This window comes from Schistocerca cancellata, chromosome 9, assembly GCF_023864275.1.
Source record: "Schistocerca cancellata isolate TAMUIC-IGC-003103 chromosome 9, iqSchCanc2.1, whole genome shotgun sequence".
Lineage (NCBI taxonomy): Eukaryota > Metazoa > Arthropoda > Insecta > Orthoptera > Acrididae > Schistocerca > Schistocerca cancellata.
Genome location: NC_064634.1, coordinates 406,226,197 through 406,243,265, shown reverse-complemented (window position 1 = coordinate 406,243,265; position 17,069 = coordinate 406,226,197). Strand labels below are relative to the sequence as shown.

Genomic DNA, 17,069 nt, shown 5'->3' with positions numbered 1-17,069 from the left:
ATATCTTTTCAGTAGATGTCTTTTCGATTTCTAACTGTCCTTGTATAAGACTTGGAGAACAACACGAGCTTCTCTCCCATAGGTAGCTGAGTGTTGCGCTTTCCCCAGCAGGGTGCCCACGGGCACGACCTGCGCGAGAACCTGACGACGGCGTGGCAGTACAACGGCAAGCAAGTGGGAATGTTGTTATGTCGACAGCGGTGATGGCGAAGATGGACGAGTCGGTGGGGCGTGTGGTGACAGCCCTCCACGAGCGCGACATGCTCAACAACTCCATCATAATGTTCATCGCCGACAACGGGGCGGGCAGCGACGTCAACTGGGCCTCCAACATCCCGTTCAGAGGCGTGAGTCGAGTTCTCCTACTCTCTCGTACAGTCTGGAGTCTTGTGTTGTGTTACTTTTGAAACGTGAGTTACAGTCCCACTACAGTAAACAAAGTTCGAATACCCATACAAAAGAAAGTGAAAACATGTAGTATACGTAGACCAGATTGTAGCAACTACTGCCGTAAAAAAATAATTCGGCAGGGGACGTCTACATTTCTTATATATTGCATACAGGCGATGCCAATCCGTACAAAAAGATGTAACTGGGGACATACTACTTGGACGAGGTTAAATTAGTGTTAAAATCATGGGTCAAGAAGCAAATCCTAAATTTTTCCAAACTGGTTTTGATGCTTTGGTTCAGCGATAGCGGAAATCTGAATAAATAAATGGTGACTGTGTTGAACGGTAGAACAGTGTAGAGGACAGCTCAGGCTGTGGCTCGCACTAATTGCGCTGTTGTATGTTGATAATAATTCTTTTTGACGCAGGAGGCATTACTTCTTGGCCCGACCTCGTATGTTTCCCATGTGCAATGTTTACAGCACTCTTGCCAATGTGCTGTCTGTAGGAACGCTGAAGATAGTTTGCGAAGTGTGGGACATTATACCTAACACGTTGTATGGCATGTGGTGAGTGACGTGCTGTGGCGTGTCGTGCTGTTTTGTTTGCAGATAAAGAACAGCGTGTGGGAGGGTGCAGTGCACGGCGTGGCTGCAGAACACGTCCAGGGTGGACCACGAGCTGATGCACATATCGGACTGGCTTCCCACGCTGTACGCCGCAGCAGGTACGTCCAGGGGAGAGGGAGGGCGGGAGGGAGACGAGGTGGGGAATGACCAGAGAAAAGTCTATCAAATGTGGCCCGTACTACGAAGTCTCAGTGTGTGGCTTCCCCCAAACTCGTAACAGGCTCAAACGCCTCTGAGCACTATGGGACTTAACATCTGAGGTCATCAGTTCCATAGAACTTAGAACTAATTAAACCTAACTATTCTAAGGACATCACACACATCCATGCCCGAGGCAGGATTCGAATCTGCGACGCCGGCTGGGGTGACCGAGCGGTTCTAGGCGCTACAGTCAGGAACCGCGCGACCGCTACGGTCGGAGGTTCGATTCCTGCCTCCGGCATGGATGTGTGTGATGTCCTTAGGTTAAAGTAGTTCTAAGTTCTAGGGGACTGACGACCTCAGCAGTAAAGTCCCATAGTGCTCAGAGCCATTTGAACCATTTTGAACCTGCGACCGTAGCAGCCGCGTGGTTGCGGACTGAAACGCCTACAATCGCTCGGTCATACCGCCGGCCGCGTAACAGGGTGATCAACTGGTCACACTGCATAGATAGTGCTACTCTGTGACAAGAGGGGCAGAGTGGTACATAGCCGTAGAACCACCATCATTAGGCCACAACAGGTGGATAAACTGAAATATAAAATAGTATGAAATGGAAAGGGGAGGTGGGGGAATACGGGTAGTGTGCTCGGTAACAGTCCCGTATCACTAATGTCGGTTTGCAGTAGGATTTTGGGGCGTGTACTCTGTTCGAATATTATGAATTACCGCGAAGAAGACAGTTTACCGAAAAATAGCCAACACGGATTCGGATAGTATCGTTCTTGTGAAACTCTTTAGTCCCACGAATTAATGAGTGCCACCGAGAGGTGATGTCAATTCCATAGTTTTAGATTTCAAGAAGGCTTTTGACACCATTCCTCGCAAGTGACTTGCAACCAAATTGCAAGACTTTGGAGTCTCAGTTTTGCGACTGTATTCGTGATTTCTTCTCAGAAAGGTAACAGTTCGTAGTAATTGACGGAAAGTCATCGAGTTAAACAAAAGTAATATCAGGGATTCCCCAAGAACATCTTATAGCCCCCCTGCTGCTCTTGGGCTATACAATCTATTTACAAGACAACCTGAGCAAATCTCTTAGATTGTCTGTAGATTATATTGCCATTTACCGTCTTGTAAAGTCGTAATACGACTGAAGTAAATTGTAATATGATTTAGACAAGACACCCGAATGCTGTGGAAAGTGGAAATTGACTCTAAATAATTAAAGGTGTGAAGCCATCTACTTGAGCAATGAGAGAAATCCGCTAAATTTGGTCGCACGATAAATCATACAAATGTAAAGGTTGTTAATTCAAATAAATACTTAGTCATTACCATTGCCAATAACTTAAATTGGAACGATCACGTGGATAATGTTGTGGGGAACCAAACACTGCCATTTATTGTTAGAACACTTAAAAAGTGCAACAGGTCTACTAAAGTGACTGCTTACATCACGCTTGTCCACTCTCTTCTGGAGTATTCTTGTGTGGAGTGGGATCTAAATAAGGTAGGACCGACGGAGAACATCGAGAAAGTTCAGAGAAGGGTAGCTCGTTTTGTAGGGGGAGAGTGTGTCACAGATATGGCACGAGAAATGGGGTGGAAAAACAAAGGTGTCTTTCGTTGCGGCAGGATCTTCTTATAAAATCGCAATCACCAACATTCTCCTCTGAATGCAAAATATTTTGTTGGCGCTCACCTACTGAGGGAAAAATGATCATCGTAATAAAATAAGAGAAATCAGAGCTTGTACGGAAAGATTTAAGTGTTCTTTTTTCTCATGCACTGCTCTAGAATGGAACAAGAGAGAAACAGCTTAAACGTAATATTATGACCCATCTGCCAGGCACTTAACTGCAAATTTCATGGTAATCATTTACATGTAGACATCTGAAACTATGTTACCAAAATGGCGGCCATTTAGGAAGTCGGGATTTTTGACGCAACTCTTGATTTTGAAATGGAAGAGTCATGTGACATATCAAGCAGACAGAGAATTGAACTAGAAGAAGTATGGCGTCTTTCATTTCAGCACAGCGTTATCCATTCTCGAATTCTGTTGCATCCTGTATTGTACAAAGCTAATTCTGGTGATGGCACTTCGAGGGTAAATGATGAGCTCGAGGCGTTGTCCATCTCGTTACAAGGTTGCTGTCATCCGTATCACCCGTTCTACGTGGACTTTAATCAATACATGTATCGGAATGAGAGGGCAAGCCGCAGGTACCCAATTTCTAAAGTGTTCATTTACGGCTGACAGCTTTTCCCCATGAGCTTCGGCGAGTATTGCGCTCTGGATTTCATAAGTGAACGATGCCCGAAAGGCAGTCGTTGCTCCCGTTTTCGATCGCCCTGCTTCGGGTTTGTTTGCGACTGGTTGAAATGCTCAGAGATAACACGGGTGATTCTCTCTCCTGGTGCGGGAACGATATCAACGCGTGCGGTTTGTGTTAACGATATCAGCTTTCACGTCACCTGCAAGGAAAAACAATAAGATAAAACTGCGTAATGAATAAAGCTGACTTCAAAAGAAAGGCAACTTTGTTTTTCTTTTGCAACTGTGTACGTATAATACATAAACAAACGCGGTCCGGAAAAAAATAAAAACTTTTTACCGCCGGCAACAACTTTTAATCTGCGTTTCAGATCATCTTCAGGTCTAGGTTGGGACAAAAAAGGCAACAACAATAAAAATTTTACGGAAATTGGATGTCACAAACACATCTCTCATGCTTTGTAGAAATAAGAACAAAATATTACGAACCCACACATATATTGGGCCGAAAAGTGCAGTTCGACACCAGATGTGTGGAACTTACATAAAAACCACGTGTGCCATGTGCGTAAATCATAGATGAGTACATTAAAACAGTGTTAAGTTATTTGTTGTTGTTGTTGTGGTCTTCAGTCCTGAGATTGGTTTGATGCAGCTCTCCATGCTACTCTATCCTGTGCAAGCTTCTTCATCTCCCAGTACCTACTGCAGCCTACATCCTTCTGAATCTGCTTAGTGTATTCATCTCTTGGTCTCCCTCTACGATTTTTACCCTCCAAGCTGCCCTCCAGTACTAAATTGGTGATCCCTTGATGCCTCAGAACATGTCCTACCAACCGATCCCTTCTTCTAATCAAGTTGTGCCACAAACACCTCTTTTCCCCAATTGTATTCAATACCTCCTCATTAGTTATGTGATCTACCCATCTAATCTTCAGCATTCTTCTGTAGCATCACATTTCGAAAGCTTCTATTCTCTTCTTGCCTAAACTATTTATCGCGCATGTTTCACTTCCACACATGGCTACACTCCATACAAATACTTTCAGAAACGACTTCCTGACACTTAAATCTATACTCGATGTTAACAAATTTCCCTTCTTCAGAAACGCTTTCCTTGCCATTGCCAGTCTACATTTTATATCCTCTCTACTTCGACCATCATCAGTTATTTTGCTCTCCAAATAGCAAAACTCCTTTACTACTTTAAGTGTCTCATTTCCTAATCTAATTCCCTCAGCATCACCCGACTTAATTCGACTACATTCCATTATCCTCGTTTTGCTTCTGTTGATGGTCGTCTTATATCCTCCTTTCAAGACACTGTCCATTCCGTTCAACTGCTCTTTCAGGTCCTTTGCTGTCTCTGACAGAATTACAATGTCATCGGCGAACCTCGAAGTTTTTATTTCTTCTCCATGGATTTTAATACCTCCACCGAACTTTTCTTTTGTTTCCTTTACTGCTTGCTCCATATACAGATTGAATAGCATCGGGGAGAGGCTACAACCCTGTCTCACTCCCTTCCCAACCACTGCTTCCCTTTCATGTCCCTCGACTCTTATAACTGCCATCTGCTTTCTGTACAAATTGTAAATAGCGTTTAGCTCCCTGTATCTTACCCCTGCCACCTCCATAATTTGAAAGAGGGTATTCCAGTCAACATTGTCAAAAGCTTTCTCTAAGTCTACAAATGCTAGAAACGTAGGTTTGCCGTTAAATTATTTATGCGTATATAATTAAATAAAAAGAAGTTAATGACAATTAAGACTTACGTTACTCTGATAATATTCAACATAGATGATGCGTTGCACTATAAAAAATAGAAAACAAATGTTGAAAACAAAGTGACAGCATACCATGCATCGTTCATTTCGCATTCGTTTATATATTTTAATAAACAGAGCAAAATTACCAAACCTATTTGAAAGTTTAAGAATTTGCCTTCATTTAATTAATAATTGTTTGTGTGTTTGAAATGTGCATTGACCTCTATTCCATTTGAAAATTAAAAGTTGCATCCAACGTGGAAGCTATCAAAATGGCTACTGTGCGGGTAACAATGCTACATAGGTTTTCCCACTACCCCACAACATACTGTTTGACTTATCCAGTTGATTTTGCTTTAGAATAATGGATTGACACCTGTGGCCCGACCTGTAGTTGGCTCACCTACAAATTCAATTCAGGTTATGGAATATATTACAGCTCTTCGTAGATGGTGTTCTTTCTCAAATTATCACTTTATTACACACTGGGTAGCAGTCAAACATGACAATAGCTGTAATTAACTTCTCATATATATCGCGGTGATAATCACATTAAATAGCAAATAAATGTTTTACATTTCACGTACATCTTACTCGCCCCAGAACATTGTGTATAATTATAAACCAGTGCATCTAAAATCAAGCTATTACAACTTTAGTCTTCCCTATACAGGCGCTACCTTTGTATAGATTTTGAAAGGTCTGACGCCATACACATTTCCATTACTACCATCTCGGAACAATAAAATACATCTTTCTACTCCCACTCATCAACTCCTCTTACAAAGGTAATTTATTGTGACTTTTGTAATAAGAAACAAAAAGGCTTTCTTTACAGTGTGGGTGTAGTTTAGCAGACAGTCCATTGGGTATTTAAGTTTGAAATTCCTGAAAAGCAGTTTTATTGTTGTTTTAATGGCAGCTATTTAGCAAGTAGTATTAAAGTTGCAAATCCCTTAAAAGCGAATTTAATATCGTTCTCATAGCAGCTAGGTCCAATGCAGCTCTTTTGTATGTACACACTGAAGCCTGAACGTAAGCCGATACCCTTGTCACTTACGTAGCTGCCTTTTGCAGGAGGTAATGCGTCAGACCTGCCGGACGACCTGGACGGCGTAAACATGTGGCCGCGGCTGGTCTCTGGAGAGCCCAGCCAGCGCACGGAGATACTCCTCAACTACGACGAGGTGGCCGAGAACGGCGCCGTCCGCGTCGGCGACTGGAAGCTCGTCAAAGGTCAGTAGCAGCCATATCCGGGCTGGCGTTGTCTGAAACCTATCAAATACATCAGACGCTGTACTACTGGGTCAGTCCACATAACACAACAGTTGAAATTCTGGAATGGCACAGCGAACAGTGCACAAATAAATGATATGTGAAAGACTTTGTGTCTGCGATGAGCATAGAGTTCATCTATAGAGGGTGTAACGAGTATAATTTCGTAGATCGAAAAAAGTTTTGCAAATATTTTCTGTCTTAAGGCAATTCAGTGATAAATGGGTAAGTTCATGAGATATTTAGGTGGAAGGATCCTGTCACATATTTATATGATGGTAAAATTTTGTGAACAGATTTTGGCCATGAAGTGTAAGGATGCATATAAACCAAAAAACCTGAGGAAAATCGACAGGGCACAGTAAGATTTAATAATGGATACTAGATTGTTGAAGATAAGGGGAGCATTTCTTATTTTGTTGCCACTGGCAGTGTTCTATGGAAAGCAGTGTTGACGGTACTAAAGAAGGAAAGTGTGCAATATAGAAAGTGCTTACTCATATGGTATTCGCACATCGTGTAGTGGCTTCCGTGAAATGTGTACAACACCAGCTGGCTGCCCTAACAAGTGGTAGCTACATTTATCTAAATTATTTAATGCACACTGCGCCTTCTGATGAGGTGAGGAAAAAAGTAGCATGTGTGGGATGAATTAGAGAGTACGAAGAAATAGTAGTTTTTATGAAGTTGGGCCATTTACTGTAAATGTTATGGTGTAAGTTCTTTGAATCGAAACCGTAAGCGGTGTGCTGGTGCGGCAGGTGTGCAGAACAACGACTACTACGCCGGGGCGAGCGGCGCTGAGGACCCACTGTTCACGCCGGCCTACAACCCGGAGGAGGTGCTGGCCAGTCCAGTGGGGCAGGCGCTCTCCAGCGTGGTCGGGGCGTCCCCGGAGGCGGAGGACGTGCTGCGGCTGCGCGCTGAGGCGACCGTGTCCTGCCCGGAGCGGCCCGCGCACGGGCTGTGCAACATCACGAGCAGCAGCGGCTGGTGCGTCTTCAACATCAGGCAGGACCCGTGCGAGGCGGGCGACGGCCAGCCGGCCGACATGCCGGAGGGCCTGGTGGACACTCTGCTGGAGCGGCTGGAGACGCTGTCGCAGCCGCTGATGCCGCAGCCGGGGGCCAACGTTACGCAGACCGACCTGGCCGACCCCAAGCGCTGGAACAACACCTGGGTGCCCTGGGTCGACTGCATCGCCGACAACGCAGACCCCATGTGCAACGTCGTTACGTAGTGGTAGTCCTCTCCTTCAACACTTGCTTTGCCTCAATAGTGTTTTGTATTTATGTAAAGAGCAATAAATGTCTGTCACATATCGTACTTCTTGAATTTTTCTCAACAGTATGTGCACCTTAATACCAATTCCAGTACAAGACTTACAACCATTACCCCTGTGTTCATATCTTAATTAAGTTGTTTAAATACCAATACTCCTTCACCAACCTGATGATCACCTGTGGTCCTGAAAAGGAAAATACGAAGCTTTAGCCAGGGTTCCAGTCTTTACAAACAGCATTACAGAATGGTCACAAACTCTTCATGTCACTCACAGCATTCAAAGGGAAGCTGGGATAGAAACTGTTGAAGAAACAGATATAACTAGAAATAGCAACAAAGTCTGGAAATTATGGAAACATCTCAACAACGATACAATTAAGATTACTGCACATTACAGTAACGCTGTAGACCAGGTAACTCATGAATGGAGAAGTCAGACACGAAGCCGAAGTGCCTGAAAAACACTATGTAGGTGTAAAGGAATGTGACGCCCTTACTAGCCTATTTCAGATACTAGAACTCAACGTGGCTGCCAAGAAAAAGAAAACCGCTAGAGTTGCCGGCTTAGACGACATTCCATTAGAACAAATTAAGACCTGTCACCTATCAACAAAATAGTGGATCCTACAGGTCCTCAACACTTGCAACAGCAGATGCCAAATACCACAGATGTGACGAAAGAGTAGAGTATACATCGTCTTAAACCAGGCAAGGGAAGAAACGACTGCCAAGCACTATAGACAAGTCAGCCTTTTCAGCCGCCTTTACAAACAGCTAGAACGAGTGTTTCTGAACAGATTTGTGTGTATCATTGGTTCTCTGATTGCAGCGTTTCAACTTGGGCGTAGCTGCACATGGCAGCTCTTGAATCTTAGTAAAGTATGAGTTTGAAACTCTTCATGTTACTAGTGTGGCATTCTCGGATCTGACAACATATGACATTGTCAATCACTGGCTACTACATAAATTCTACAACTTTCCCAGGTACTACATTTCACCAAGTTTATCAGCTTATTTCTGAAACGGTGATTGTTTTTCGTTGACTTCCAAAGACATAGTACTGACTGGACAGCACAGAAAAATTGCTTAATTAAGGAAGTGGACTACCTCCATCGCTCTTCAACATGTAGCACAAGAATCAATCGCTGACTGCGAATAAATAAAATTTTCCCTATGCTGATGATATAGCCCTTGCCATTGGTAGCAAAAACTTTGATGCAGCACAGAGAGTTCTGACAAATGCCAACAGAAAATTATCAGGGTACTACAATTCTAACCCGCTACGAAAGAACTCTTCCAAGATGAATGTGTGCATTCGATCAACAGAACAGAAAAAAGCGTGAGGATGTCAGGATCTCTATTATAGCATTGTCCTCTCTAAAATATTTGAACAATAGTCTTTGCTAAGGAGTGATGACATGAATGCCATCCATATCATAACTCCAACCACAACAGCGGGGAATCTGTGGGAAGGCCAGATTAACTTGTGATTCCTTGATAGGGGCCGTAGCTTTTTAAGTAGCTACAGCAAGCTCTGGATGATGTACTGATCAGACCTTGTAACACCATCTTACACAGTCTTTATGTAGTGCGAATGAATATCAGAAAACAAACAAAAACCACATACAGTATTGAGTTTACCTGACGGCATGGCTCTCTACAGGGCAGCTTAATGATGATGTCATCTTCTTGGCGACTGTTCAGAAAGAAATTATCAGAAACAACAAAACTAGCATTTTGCGGGTCGAAGCATGGAATGTTAGATCGTTAAATGTGTTATATATGCTAAAGAATTTAGAAAGGGAAATGGGTAAGTTGGATATAATGAGAATTAGTGAGGCGGGAGAATAAGGTCTTCGGATCAATGAACACAGGCTTATAAATATAATATCCAACAGGTGTAATGTGAGACTAGCTCTAATAACAAATAGGAAGGAAAATACAGTGATAAGGAATATTATGAACAGCATACTGAAGACACAGTAGAAGTCAAACGGACACGTAGTCAACAAAAGCCACAGTAATACAAGTTTATGTGCCTAGTAGGTTCGCAGGGCATATTTGACGAGATGAAACAAAATTATTTAGATATTTATGGGCGGTAAAACTTGAATCGTAGTGCGGGATCGGAATTCATTTGTAGCAAAAGGAAGAGATTAAAATACGTTTGGAAACCATGGGTCCATAGAAACAGATGAAAGGGTTAGTTTCGTGGTATAGCTTTGTTTAATCATTGCTACCAGTTGGTTTAAGACTCATGAATGAAGGCAGTATGGAGCAGTTGGAGCTGGAGACACTAGAAAGTTTCAGATGGTCTACATAGCGGTTTGCCCTCCGCCACACACACCGTTAGGTGGCTTGCGGAGTATAAATGCAGGAGCAGAAGTGGATTCTGGTCGTAATTTATTGGTTATGAATTGTAGATTAAAAATGAAAAAATAGAGATAAGTAGGAAATTATTTAGATAGGATATGGATAAATTGAAAGAACATAAAGTTGTTGGCAGTTTGAAATGGAACATTAGACAATGACTGACTGAAACGGATGACAGGAGTACAGTAGAATAAGTAGGTTTGAGAAATGAAATAATGAAGGGAGAAGAGGAAACAAAGAGGCAAAAGACAAAGGTTGTTATAAATCCTTGGTTAACATATGAGATACAGAATGTAGTTTATGACAAGAGAAAATTTAAATACGAAACTACAGCAAATGAAGCAGGTGGAAGATAATATATATGTCAAGAGATTGAAAGTAGACCTTGACAGTGGCGAAAAGAGAAATCGGAGTCTGAATATAAAGAGCTCAAATGGCAAGATTAAAAGCGAAATGTCTCAGTGGAAGTAAACTGATAAAAGTTCAGGCTAGATGATGAATAACACAGCTCGATAAGAACCGAAGATCTTTGCCGTGAGTGCTGGAAATAGATAGTATTAACAACGGTGACTGACGACGGTTTTCGAATAGAAGACTGTTGTTTATGAAACTCGTGTACCAAGGAGAGAGACAACGAGTAAGGAGATGAAGTGAGAGAGTAAGTGACAAGCGGGGACAAGCAGCAGTAGTTAACCCTCGATTGCTCTGAAGATCCGTAAGCTTAATAGTAAAAGGATGAAAAGTTTTTTAGTTTTTCTGCTGAATGTTCAAGTTTCTTCTTATAAATGCTTTCTATCCAGTTACCTCTCCCAACTTTTGATACACAAGGCGCCGTTGTAGCATCTATCCAGTCATCTTGTTCTCTAACTTTGTACGAACGTTTCTCTCGACTAAGATAATAGCACTGCATTCTGAGAATTATCTTGATTTCAGTTGTTTCTGCCTCAGACCTCGGGACTGTTCTTTGTGTTTCTGCCAGACCAAGTGATAAGTAATTAATTTATGCCGTTACCACTGATTTCGGAGTGACGACTAGCCGCTGTAAAAATACTTCTTCAAAAGATATTTGTTAGTCCTCTGATCCCTTTCGTACGTATGATATACACAGAAGAGCCAAAGAAACAGGTACTCCTGCCTAACATGGCGCAGGACCCTCGCGAGCACGCAGAAGCGCCGCAACATTACGTGGCATGTACTCGACTAATGTCTGAAGTAGTGCTGGAGGGATTGACACAATGAATCCTGCAGGGCTGTCCATAAATCCATAAGAGTACGAGGGGGTGAAGATTTCTTTGATGTTTTACCTGATTCCTGATATTCGTGGTACGCTCGTGAAACGGTCGTACTGGAAAATCTCCACTATAACACCACGTTCAAACTCAAATCCTGTTCAAACGTTCAAATGTGTGTGAATTCCTAAGGGACCAAACTGCTGAGGTCATCGGTCCCTATACATACGTACGACTTAAACTAACGTCTAAGAACAACACAGTCCGCAGCTCGTGGTCGTGCGGTAGCGTTCTCGCTTCCCGCTTCTCGCTTCGATTCCCGGCGGGGTCAGGGATTTTCTCTGCCATGTGATGACTGGATGTTGTGTGATGTCCGTAGGTTAGTTAGGTTTAAGTAGTTTTAAGTTCTAGGGGACTGATGGCCATAGATGTTAAGTCCCATAGTGCTCAGAGCCATTTGAACCATTTTTAAGAACAACACACAGATCCATGCCCGAGGGAGGAGTCGAACCTCCGGCAGGAGGGGCCGTGCAAACCGTGGTATGGCGCCTCAAACCACGTGGCCACTGCGCGCGGCAAACTCAAATCTTGATAACCTGCCGTTGTAGCAGAGCTAACTGATCTAACAACTGCACCAGACACTTATTGCCGTACATAGGCGTTGCCGTATTCTGCCTGCTTACATACCTCTGTATTTGAATACGCCTGCCTATACCAGTTTCTTTGGCGCTTCAGTGTATAATCAGGCTATCGAAAGCTGATGGAAAATCATATGTCTTCATGTCTATGGAGGTGTTTTTTCCGTTTCTATTCGTTTTGATAGCTGAGACTGTTTTATCTGAGTTTTTAACTTCTAATTTCTGCAAAACGCAACGTTTCACATTTCTGCTTTATCCAGACGTGTTTCGACATCTATTGTTTATCCACTGTAGATCTGGTTTTATTTTTGCAGAAGGATTGCATAATGTTCATTGTTTGTTTATCTATTTTAGACGTAAAAACTGTAACATGTGCGATTTCATACATGTTTTGATTGCTCACGTAAAATTAGATTGATTATAAAAGTGAATTTGTACATGTATTGCATTAACTCATTTTTATGGTTTAACAGCGTGTCTTTGGGAAAGTAATCTGAAAACATTACTTAACGAGTTATTAAGTTTCATACAGTGTTACTTCAGTAGTGTCGGTGTACGTCCGCCGTCTACAGTGGCCGAGCGGTTCTAGGCACTTCAGTCCGTAACCGCGCTTCTGCTACTGTCGCAGGTTCGAATCCTGCCACAGGCAGGGCTGTGTGTGATGTCCTTAGGTTAGTTTGGTTTAAGTAGTTCTAAGTCTAGGGGACTGATGACCTCAGATGTTAAGTCCCATGGTACTCAGAGCCATCTGGACCATTTTTTGGTGTACGTCCAGTATATACTTTTCTATTCCTGTTGTGCGTTGTTTGTGTGTTTTATTGTCTGATTGTATAGCGCAGGATTTGGGTAGAGAGGCGTTCGGGCTAGGGCTGTACAGGCGTGGCGTTATTTTGGCAATTTTTATTCAATCAAAAAATCTTCTTTGAAAATTAACAAGATAGGAATTTGATGAATTCAATTAAATATTTGGATCCGGTACATTTCCTGAAGTACAGACAGTAGAACAAGACAGCAAATGAATTGAAATATCTTCAGCACAATAATGAAACATTCTGAGATTAATACTGTCGCAGTAACACTTAAAACTGGAGGCAACAAAAAGAACAGCTCAAAATGTTCGCCCTTTTGTCAGAAAAATACATCATACAGTAAACACGAAAAGAAAATTCACTGACGAAAGGGAAACCACAATACCAAGAAGGACGTGTGCGACATAAACGAAAGTTTATAGAAATGTTTCTGCACCTGAAGATGGTGTCTATTCAAATTGACTAAAGTCGCATTGAAAGTGGCGCTAGTAGCGCACTATCGGGATGCAAATCAGGTTTCATTTAAATACACTCTGTAATGTCGCGACCATTTGTTACCTTTCAGATAGGACGTGATGAGTTGATGCTAGTCAAGAATGCCTATTATGAACACCTGACTGAGTCTGAACGAGGTCGTTTAACAGGATTTCGAGGAGTTGAATATTGCTTCTTCGATACTGCTGAAGGATTTGGCAGGAATGTAACCACTGTGCATGATTTCTGACAGCGGTGGTCAGGAGAAGATACGGTCGCAAAAAGATCAGCCGCCGGACGGCCACGTAGCACTACCAAGAAGGATGACCATCGAATTCGACATATTGCTCTGGCCCATCGTACTGCATCTGTAGCAGCTGTTGGCACAACAGTGACACAACAAACTGTTACAAATTGGTTTCTTTGAGGACAGTTTCGAGTTCGACGATCTGTATCATGCATTCCACTGACAAAAGAATACTCCCATTTGTGGCTTCTGTGGTGTCAAGGGAGAGCTCATTGAAGGGCACGATGGAAGTCTGTTCTGTTTTCTGGCGAAATCTGGTTCTGCCTCTGGGCCAGAGATGGACGTGCGTTGGTTAGGAGGAGGGCAGGTAAGGACCTGCAAAAAATGGTTCAAATGGCTCCGAGCACTATGGGACTTAACTTCTTTGGTCATCAGTCCCCTAGAACTTAGAACTACTTAAACCTAACTAATCTAAGGACATCACACACATCCATGCCCGAGGCAGGATTCGAACCTGCGACCGTAGCGGTCGCGCGGTTTCAGACTGTAGCGCCTAGAACCTCATGGCCACTTCGGCCGGCGAAGGACCTGCATCCAACCTGTTTGCGTTCTAGAGACACCGGGCCTACACTTGGAGTTATATTCTGGTACGTGATTTCGTATCACATTAGGAGGACTCTCGCGGTTATCGCACGCATTTGTACGTCAATGTCATGATTCGGCCTGTTGTGCTGCCCTTCATGAACAGCATTCCAGGAGCCTTTCGAACCGAATAAGGCTCGCCCACATACCGCTGTTGTAACTCAACAAGCTCTACAGAGTACCAACCTATCGGTTTGGCCTGCTCGATCAATTAATCTGTCTCCAATATGGCACATTATCGGACGACAACTCCAGCATCTTCCACAACCAGTATTAACGGTCCCTGTATTGAGCGACCGAGCGCAACAGGCCAGGAACTACATCCCCCGGCACCTGTACGACACAATGAATTCATATTTGCATGCTTGCATTCAACATTCTGGCAAGTTACAACGGTTGTTAATGTACCAGCAGTTCACATTTTCAATTGCTTTCAATGTTAAATACGTTACATAGACAAAACTACTCCAGAAATTACGTTTATATGCGTTAATTATTGTTTGATGTTCCTATTTTTTCCGTCATTGTACGTCCGCCGGCGTACCTGAGTGGTGATCAGGGCTGCCTACCATGTGGAGGACTCAGGATCGATTACCGTTACTACCAGGTATTTTTCCTTGGTGGGGGTGCGCTCAGCCGTCTGGTGCCAATTGAGGAGCTGCTTAACCAAGCAGTAGCGGTTCCCGCTCACGTAAACCAATAACGGCAGGGAGAGTGGTGTTTTGACGCCACTCCCTCCAACCGCATCGAGTGACGCCATTGGGAGAGGGAGACACGGTGGTCGGTCGGTGACTATATTCCCACCGGGGCTTATGGACGGATTGCTTTCATAATTTTTTTTTTTACAGATTGTAAATAGCTTGCAAACAGAATTACATCAGATTAAAATTGTGTGCCGGACCGAGACTCGAACTCGGGACCTTTGCCTTTCGCGGGCAAGTGCTCTACCAACTGAGCTGCCCAAGCACCACTCACGTCCCTTCCTCGCAGCTTTAATTCCGCCAGTAGCTGTGAGGACGGGGCGTGAGTCGTGCTTGGGTAGTTGGTAGAGCACTTGCCCTCGAAAGGCAAAGGTCCCGAGTTCGAGTCTCGGTCCGGTACACAGTTTTAATCTAAGTTTCATATCAGCGCACACTCCGCTGTAGAGTGAAAATTTCATTCTAGAATTACATAAGAGAATCGGCCCTCAAATTTTATTGGGGTGTCATATGTTTACATTTAAAATACTAGGTCTGCTAACCACTCTCCTCACCAGCTGCTCACTATTAGCAACACTACTGTCAAGCAACTAAAACACTATCTATGCAAAATTAGCAGTCACAATTATCTGTACACCAGCATTTTTAATCCTTGCTACATCCACAGCGTAATAATAACAGGCGACATTAACATAGCTCCCATTACGACAATAGAAACACACCCAGCGTGCAAGCAAACTAACCTCGATACACCACACCACGGACTTGGGTGTTCCGTGTGACTGAGAAATCGTTACACTCAGTGCCCACCGCTTGTGTTCTTCACCCTACAGTCTACGCCAAACACGGCTTGAATCAGATCAACCGACCAGTACTCCACGATCGGTCACTAAAGCAAACTGTTAGTGTTTCTCTTGTAATGCGGAAGCCCATGTCTGTGTATCCTTTGGAATTGGCGTCTTGTTGCCCGGAAAGGACATCAACAGCTCTTCTGGCCAGTTTTTGAACCCACACTTTGAAGCCACGCCCCGCGTCGACACTTAGTGGAGGACCAAAACTGGGTCTCTGGCACACCAGCTCAGCGGCTTCGTACTCATTGGCTGTCCACACACTGCCCACGTTGACCGCTTCCATCCTTGCAGCTGTAACTGCCACCTCAGTCAACCTTCAGCCTGACGCCACTTCAGACGGGTTCAGGCCAACGCCACACACAGGCCCACGACTCGGCAGCCACTCGCACCACAGCTACCAGGGGTGTGTTTCCTTGGTCTCACCGCATCCGACTCCACTGCCCAGACATTCAAGCGCAGCCCGCTTCATCAACACCGCTAGCTCAGTCACGCCCCGCGTTGGCCGCCGGCGCACATGCAGTGGGTTTGGTTGGTTGATTTGGAGGAAGGGACCAAACAGCGAGGTCATCAGTTCCAACGGATTACGGAAGGATGGGGAAGGAAGTCGGCCATGCTCTTTCAAAGGAACTATCCCGCACGTCGGAGTATTTGCACTCTGAATCCGTACAGAAACCAAAGTCGACAAGATACTTTACAATCCTTTCAAACGTATTAATCTTCGAGGTCGATAACCTGCCAATCTATAGGTAGCCAGAAACTTCGCCCACGCTCACGCCACCTGTTATCAAGTCAGTTGAAAACCTGTCGTGGTGAAAAATACTTTCACTTATCCGTGCGCTGTTGTTTATGACATTCGTTTCTCTCGCTTTTGTAATTAAGTTTAGGTAAAGAGAGCAGCTGAATATGGAAAAGAAAGATATGTACTTTATCTTACATGATACCTTCGTTGTTTTATTGTTTCTATTGAGCGTTTATGGACAGTATTTGTAAGGGAATTTTTGTTATTCCAAAATCTTCAGATTTCAATGTTTTTAGTTACTTGTCGGATCTTGTCGAGCTGTATTTCTTTTACAGGCATCAAGTTTTCATTCATGGAAGTAAGACTTGCAACAATATTAAAACGTCCAGCTCATCAAACAGCTGTTTTAAGTAGTGCTTTGAGGTATTTGAAAAATGACATCCGGAAAAAAATGGACAGCGGCTTGATACAAACATGAACGTCTCTTGGAGGTAAATAAATAATGCCTTAACTCTTTGGGTCAGTTGCCTTACAGACCCGCGGCACATGAGGGGAAAAAATGAAAAAAAAAACCGGGACGACCTCCTAAAACATTACA

The 17,069-nt window shown here is 43.5% G+C and overlaps 1 protein-coding gene across 1 annotated transcript; it reads left to right on the top strand.

Annotated features, from left to right (window-relative positions):
- Positions 1-203: 203 nt before the first annotated feature.
- Positions 204-7,727, top strand: LOC126101451 (arylsulfatase I-like). Its single transcript, XM_049912105.1, has 4 exons — positions 204-347; positions 1,032-1,119; positions 6,290-6,448; positions 7,249-7,727. Exons 1-4 carry the CDS (start codon positions 204-206, stop codon positions 7,725-7,727), a joined length of 870 nt encoding a protein of 289 aa, XP_049768062.1.
- Positions 7,728-17,069: the final 9,342 nt, after the last annotated feature.

Coding starts and splice junctions, on each gene's coding strand:
- LOC126101451 (XM_049912105.1), top strand. CDS start 204: ATGGCGAAGATGGACGAGTCGGTGGGGCGTGTGGTGACAGCCCTCCAC. Junction 348..1,031: donor CCAACATCCCGTTCAGAGGC/GTGAGTCGAGTT, acceptor GGGAGGGTGCAG/TGCACGGCGTGGCTGCAGAA. Junction 1,120..6,289: donor CACGCTGTACGCCGCAGCAG/GTACGTCCAGGG, acceptor TGCCTTTTGCAG/GAGGTAATGCGTCAGACCTG.